At 42.9% G+C, this 6,654-nt stretch overlaps 1 protein-coding gene across 1 annotated transcript in view; it reads right to left on the bottom strand.

The window, feature by feature from the left end:
• The window catches only part of LOC115936501 (coiled-coil domain-containing protein 162-like), a 62,209-nt gene that overhangs the window by 51,857 nt on the left and 3,698 nt on the right, over nucleotides 1–6,654 (bottom strand). Inside the window, 1 exon segment of the mRNA XM_081828783.1 lies at nucleotides 1,814–1,952. Within this exon segment, the coding sequence (XP_081684909.1) occupies nucleotides 1,814–1,952 (139 nt within the window).

Below are 6,654 nucleotides of genomic sequence, written 5' to 3'. Positions count from 1 at the left end.
CCAGATATTAGGTGATCACAGGGCCACTATCTTGATGTCCTTGAGATACCTCCTTCCTCACTTCCCCGCAGTAAATAGAAGCATGCTACTCTCATTCCAGGTGAAAGTTCAGTTCTTCCTTTTCAAATTCTGGAGAAGCCTTCAGTTAACATAAGCAAAAAGTTCCCTGGGGTCAATAGTCAGATTTGCTCAGAGTTGGTGAACTTTGGGGAAGTGTGAGAGAACTCTGCCATGCTTCCTGTCTCTTGATTATCTGAGGACTTTTCCTTGTTTGCAGGTTTAGCAATAGAATCAGCAACTAGAATCATCAAGTGGGATGACATTTATCTTTTCATTTCTCTTTCTCTCCTGTTTCCTGCCTTCTCTCCAGAGTCTATTTTTCTCTCCACCCTGCTGTCTGGCATCCATCCTAGTTCTCAGGCTTGGGAGTCAAATGCATGTAGGTTCTAGTTCTAGTCTGTCACTTACTAACTGTGTGACTCCAAACACATACACACTCTGAAGAGCCCTGAATGAAAAGGCTAGAGGAAATGCGATAAATGAGGGACTCATGGAGATCTACCGTCCTGAGCAGTTCCCTCTAAAGTCTTTTGAAAGATATACTGAATCTACTGAAACCAGACATAGGACACAGTGCCCTCCATTCCTGCAGACTGAGTGTGCCCAGACAAAGAAAGCCCCTCAAAGCAATTCCTAGAGGAAGCAGACTAGTTCCCCTGGGAGAACAGTAGCAAGTGGAACCCTGCATAGCTGGAATCTGAAAAGAACTTCCAGGGTATAGTTCTATTTCTTCATCCTGTGTAAATTCTTCACAAATTCTGACTTGGGGTTTCAGAGTCAGAGGGCTAATGAATGGCCCTACTGACAATTAGGGTCTTATATCCTACCCACTTGACTAAAGCTATAGCTCAGAAAGCTGTCAATAAAAAGAAACTGAACTAGTCTATTTTTTTGTTGTTGTCGTTGTTCTGCTGAATTAATTTGAATCCAGAGACCCCGGATACTCAGAGTAAAGAAAATGCAGAATAGAAAGAGAAAATAGAGTTCAGTTCAATCCCTACATTTCCATTCTCTATGGATGCCCATGCTAATAATGGTGGAAAGCAATTACAATCCACAGGTAAGAGCGTAGCCTCCTGAGGTCCCCCTGATTGGCTAAATGCTTACACTGGGAATTAATCAAAGGAAGTTAATTGATTTTGACAATTTAAGAATAAGCAGAGATGCTCAGGCCTGACCTCTTCCCTTCCCATAAAAAACTTACTATTTATCCTAGAAACAGTATGACTCTCAATCCAAACTAATTTTCTCATCAGTCATGACTAATTAACTAAAGAGACTTTGTTTTTTGTATGCAGAGTACTTAATAGCTACAATTTATTTATTTGAATTTATAAATTTAACTCAGGTAGCCAATTCCAGGGGCTTCACAAGTGCAGTGAAAATTCTGTTCTTTTGAAAGGTAATTAAGGGCTAAAAAGAATAAACAAAACTCTTAGAATCATCTTCCGAAGTATAAAAAATATTATTCCCAATTAAACAACCTGAACAGTAAAAGCAGCAATTGTTATGCAAACTAACTATATTTAAATCACATTTAATAAAATCAAGACTATCATAATCTGAAAAGAACACATTCTACACAGACAGGCTTTGCAGCAAGACACATTTGGTAGTCACAGTGTTCTGGATCAGGTTGTGCCCGTGACTATTTTAAGCTCGTTATTCAGTCTTGCCAAGAGTGACCTCCCTCGATGGTCGAAGCACATGCCCTACACAATTAACTGGACAGGATTCACGCTCCAGCCCTTACCGGATGAGGTGCCTCACTGCAGCATCAAACTGCAAAAATACAACCTCCCTTCGAAGGAGGAGTGCCTGGGACACCTGGGTAGGGTCTTGGGGGTTCTGGAGGCTGTCAATCATTTTCTGCAGCTCTTGAAGCTCAGACCCTGGAAGACGGATGACATTTCAGTCAGACAGTGTAACATACAGGCTATGACAGCTAACCTAATGAGCCATCATTTCACCTCTGAAGCTAACTTTTTACCTAAATGTACTTCTTTTTGTTTGTGAGCATACTAATTATATATTTTGCAAGACCAGCAAAGTCTTACATTCTAGAGCCCAAGGTCTGATTTATCTTTCCTTCCTTCCTTCCTCCCTCAATAAGATAAAAATTTGCTTTGCTTTTCAGCAGAATAAGAACATATTGTTGAATGAAAGTTTTAAATTTTACAAGGCTACAGCCTCTAGATTGAAAAAAAAAGAATCACAAGGAATGGGAAAATATAAGTCTCAGTAGATCTGTTAGGGGCTTAAAGTTATTATAGATTATAAACCAGCATTCATTTCTCATAGCCATGCCATACAAATCAACCCCTCTGTCACTGGCTCATCCTGTCACTGGCTCACGGATTAAAGAAGACTCAAGACCATCCCAGGCAGGGTGCCTGGGTGGCTCAGTCATTAAGCGTCTGCCTTCAGCTCAGGTCATGATCCCAGGGTCCTAGGATTGAGCCCCACATCGGGCTCCCCGCTCAGCGGGAAGCCTGCTTCTCCTTCTCCCACTCCCCCTGCTTGTGTTCCCTCTCTTGCTGTGTCTCTATCTGTCGAATAAATAAATACAATCTTTAAAAAAAAAAAAGACCATCCAAGGCAAGCAAGAAATATGCACTCACTCCTGCATGTGCGCACACACACACACCCTCTTCTAGGAGCTTCTCATCATTTTAGGAGTAGGTGTGAGAGATCCTAAACTGACTTATTTCTTGGACCCTTACTGCAAAAGTGGGCTGGATATAAACAGACTTATATGTGTTTTGAAAGGAAATTTAATTTAGGGGCCTTTTATGGCACTCAATGCCGGGTTGAGGAAACTGACCTGGGTCTAGATGGCTGGAGTAGCATCACTATTATTGGCCCAGGAGAGGAGCTAGTCAGAATGGGAGAGCACAGCAAGAAAATGATGAGTTCTTAGGGAGAGTGGGGAAGTGGGCGGGCCCACACTTCCAGGGCTATTAGAATGATCTGAAATGCTCCTCAACTCCCAGTGAGGACAGTGATGGCTTTCTACGTGAGAGAACATCCCTGCTATGGGAAGAGGACTGTGGGAACTGGTCACTGTGGTCACTGTACCTGACATGTAGCCTGAGGCAGAAGAGAGACGGGATAGCTATGAGGCATTTCCAGAGTTACTCTTTCCATAGCTTGTCCAGACTTGAGCAGCCTTCTATCCTATCTGATCTGGTATTGGATATCTTCCCACAAGCATGGGAGGCAGAGGAATTGAGGGAATGGGGAAGCTGCCCATGAGAGCCTGACTAGAGCAGAACCAGGACTGAGAAGAGTTGCTAATACTTGCAACATATGCTTTTGCCTTTAGGAAAAGATGAGCAGTCTAGGTTTCATATCCATCTGATGCTTTACGTACAAGAGAAAAATGTTTTTTAGGTACTCGTCCAGCCTCTGAAAAATTGGATCCAATCATTAAAATTTTTACGACTTCTCTATAAATCTGATGGTCATGTTGGACTGAAAAGAAACTTCCACGAGAAGAGGGGTCATGTTAGAGTGAATTATACAAGAATTTTAGTGGTGGATGGGAGGGGTTCGTCAGTGAACCTTATTTGTTCAAGGCCTAGCATGACGGTCTGTAAGCAAGACATTCTGTCAGGCTAAGTGGCAACCGGGGGAAGGTTTAGAGTCCTCTGCAATGACAATGAAAAAAGAATATAAAGGTGCACACGCCCTATGATGAAAGCTCTGTTAAATGTAAAGTGTGTTTGGACAAGGGCTAGAAGGTAGTCAAGACAAACAAGAATCTCTCTCTTGTTACAGTGGTTGGTTACAGATACTTTTTCTCTTTTCATTTACGTGCAGGCTGTATGTGCATCTTTATACCATCACTGCCCAGCAAAATTGTTCTGTGCTGATAGGTAGCAGAAGCTTTATCACCAAAACACAGATGTGGAGATGGGCACTCCCCTTTCTTTGTGGTTTACAGATTTTAGGATCCTCATTTAGGCTTCCCTTTCTTAGTGGCATCAAGCTGCTGCTGGGTGGGAGGGAAGGTGGCAGGCAGGGCAGGGCAGTCAGCTTTTCCGTGAGGATGGGGCAGATGGTTTCCATGCAGTTGTGGGGGGGGGGGTGGAGTAGACCCTCGGCCAGAAAAACATCGGGAAACAAATGAGCCTTTCCCCAAGAGGGTCCCATTTGGGAAATTAGAGAGAGAGAGAGAGAGAGGAATCACAATGGCCCTGTCTCCACGTGAATACTCAAGAGCTGGTACATTTTGTGCTTAGTTTGTCTCAAGAGTTCCTGAAACCCTAAGTTTAGTGGATAGTATTTGGGCTTTAATTGGCCTCCTAAACCTTTACAAGGAAATCACAGTGTAAACTCCCACATGCTGATTACATCCTCTGCTGATCCAAAGGGAGTTGCTGGCTTTCAAGGAAGGAGAGGATTTGGCAGGGTCCACAGAGCTCATGCTCAGTGTCGAAGAGCTGCTTCCTCAGTCAAGTGGGAGGACCAAAGCTGAAATCTGGAGTGTCCCCTTAAAAAATGTTTTAAAGCATATAAGCCCACAAAAGTCATTTTATCTAACTCCAAATAGCTTGGCAATAGCTGAGAAGAGTTGGGAGAGGATGTGAACAGACTCATCTCCTCTGTTCACCTGACTTCTCCTTGCCTCCTTCTGGGAAGTAGGCCAGGAACTGAGCAACCGAGTCTTTTTAAAAAGATGATTATCTTAGAGTGGGATTTTTTTTTTTTTTTTTTTTTAAGTTCAGTTTGCTCTTTACCTATTTTCAGCAGAGCAGAGTATGCAAAACTTCGCACATTCTCCCTGGAGCACAAATGTTTTCGCTGGCAACATGACAAGGTGCATGCCTCTAAATGCACACCTTGGAAAGCCTGGGCCCCACATATGTCCGTGGTTTCTGGTTCAGAAGCATATAAATAGTAAGAAACCGATTTCCTTCATCCTGAATTCTAGGTCCTCAACAACTTGGCCTCATATCCTACTGTTGCTCAGTGTCACACTGGTAGGTTCACCCGTCTCTGGACTGGCCACGTGCAGTCTGGCCTGTTGCCTTTGCCAGTGTCCTTTTCCTGTCTTGTCAAGACCATCCCTCTAGTTTTCTCCATTGATTCAAGGGCGGACAACTACCCCCAGATCACCTTCCCTTCAGGCTCTGCCCTCCCAGATGCTGGAGGAGTTCCTATGCAGGGTCTTCCTTGGGAAAGATGGCTCTGGCTCTATCTCGGCTTCTATCTCCCTATCTCAAGGGCAGGGATGGCATTCTTCCCATCCCAACCTTTCTCCTGTCCCTCATCTAAAGCCCAGCCCCCGCACCCTCCCCAAATCCAGCAGCTCCCCTAAGAGTATCTTAGCTTATTTTCTGAGTAAACCCCTTTTGTAACAGTCCCGGAATTAGTAAAAGGCCCTAAGTATGCTTTGGAACTTCTCTACTCTCTTGATTCTTACATTGAAGACATGCTAGTAGTTTTGAAATGTCATTAGTTTGTTGACAATTCTGTGTTTTCTGCTGAGTCAGCCCCAATCTATCCGTCCTTCATGCTGCCTTTCCTCAGAGACAGGCATCGACCCTCCTCCAGGATCACCACTCATACCCTTCCTTAGGTCTCCCATCTGAACGTTTACAGATTCCTTCAGTGCTCAGTAGCACCCTGCAAATCTACCAGCAAACAAGTCAGGGTCTCCCACAAACACCTTTTCTTTATGCACTGGCCAGACAGGAATAGACTCAGAGTACAATACACTTGTTTGAAGACTGCTAGGTTTAAATAGGCATATTATTATCTCATTCCATTGGCTCTTCTCATCCTTTAAAATCCTTGGCTACTCTGTTATAATATATTGCGGTTAATTAATATTTACATAACTAATGACATAATTTGGCTGCGAGTTAAGTTATTAAAATAACGAGATCAGTTTCCCTACTTTTGATCAACCCAGCTTACTAAGCATTTCAGTCTTTAATTTACCTTGTGCATTTATCTTAGAACTTGGTGCTTATTTAGGGTTTATGGGATTAGCACTTGGCGGATAAAACTAAAGCCTCAATCATTCTTACTTCAGGACTATCACGCTACTGTTAGCTAACAGAAGATCGTCTGCAAAAAATTCTTGACAATAAATGCGTGGCTCTGACCTTGACATATTAGCTCACAAAGGCCAGAAAGGGGATGAAAGAAAACTAGTGTGTAGAAGGGCATGTACATTCTTGTAGAAATTTTACATAGATTTTAATCCACAGAACATCTCCATGAAACAGGTGTTATCACCCCCATTCTATCGATGGAGAGAGACCCAGAAAGTGAAGTGTCCAGCTTCCAGGAACCAAGTGGCAGATACAGGGTAAAAACCCAGGCTGGCCCACTCCTGCTTGCTTTACTCTGTGGTTTAACCTGTAAATGTGGAATTAATTAGTCTGGAGACACTGTATCATGAGGTTTTGCCCTTTGCCCTTCTTCTCACTGTCATTTATGAAAAAACTATTTTAGTTCTGTCTTTCCAAGTATTAAGAGCTTCATATTAATTAACTAGATGGGGGGAGTCTTTTCATGATGTATGCGTATATCAAACCATCACTTTGTACACTTTAAATAGCTTACAATTTTATTTGCCGA

Source organism: Leptonychotes weddellii, chromosome 8, assembly GCF_054177405.1.
Source record: "Leptonychotes weddellii isolate Sample4059 chromosome 8, ASM5417740v2, whole genome shotgun sequence".
In the NCBI taxonomy this organism is placed as follows: domain Eukaryota; kingdom Metazoa; phylum Chordata; class Mammalia; order Carnivora; family Phocidae; genus Leptonychotes; species Leptonychotes weddellii.
The sequence above is the reverse complement of the archived record's forward strand: the minus strand, read 5'-3'. Positions and strand labels throughout refer to the sequence as shown.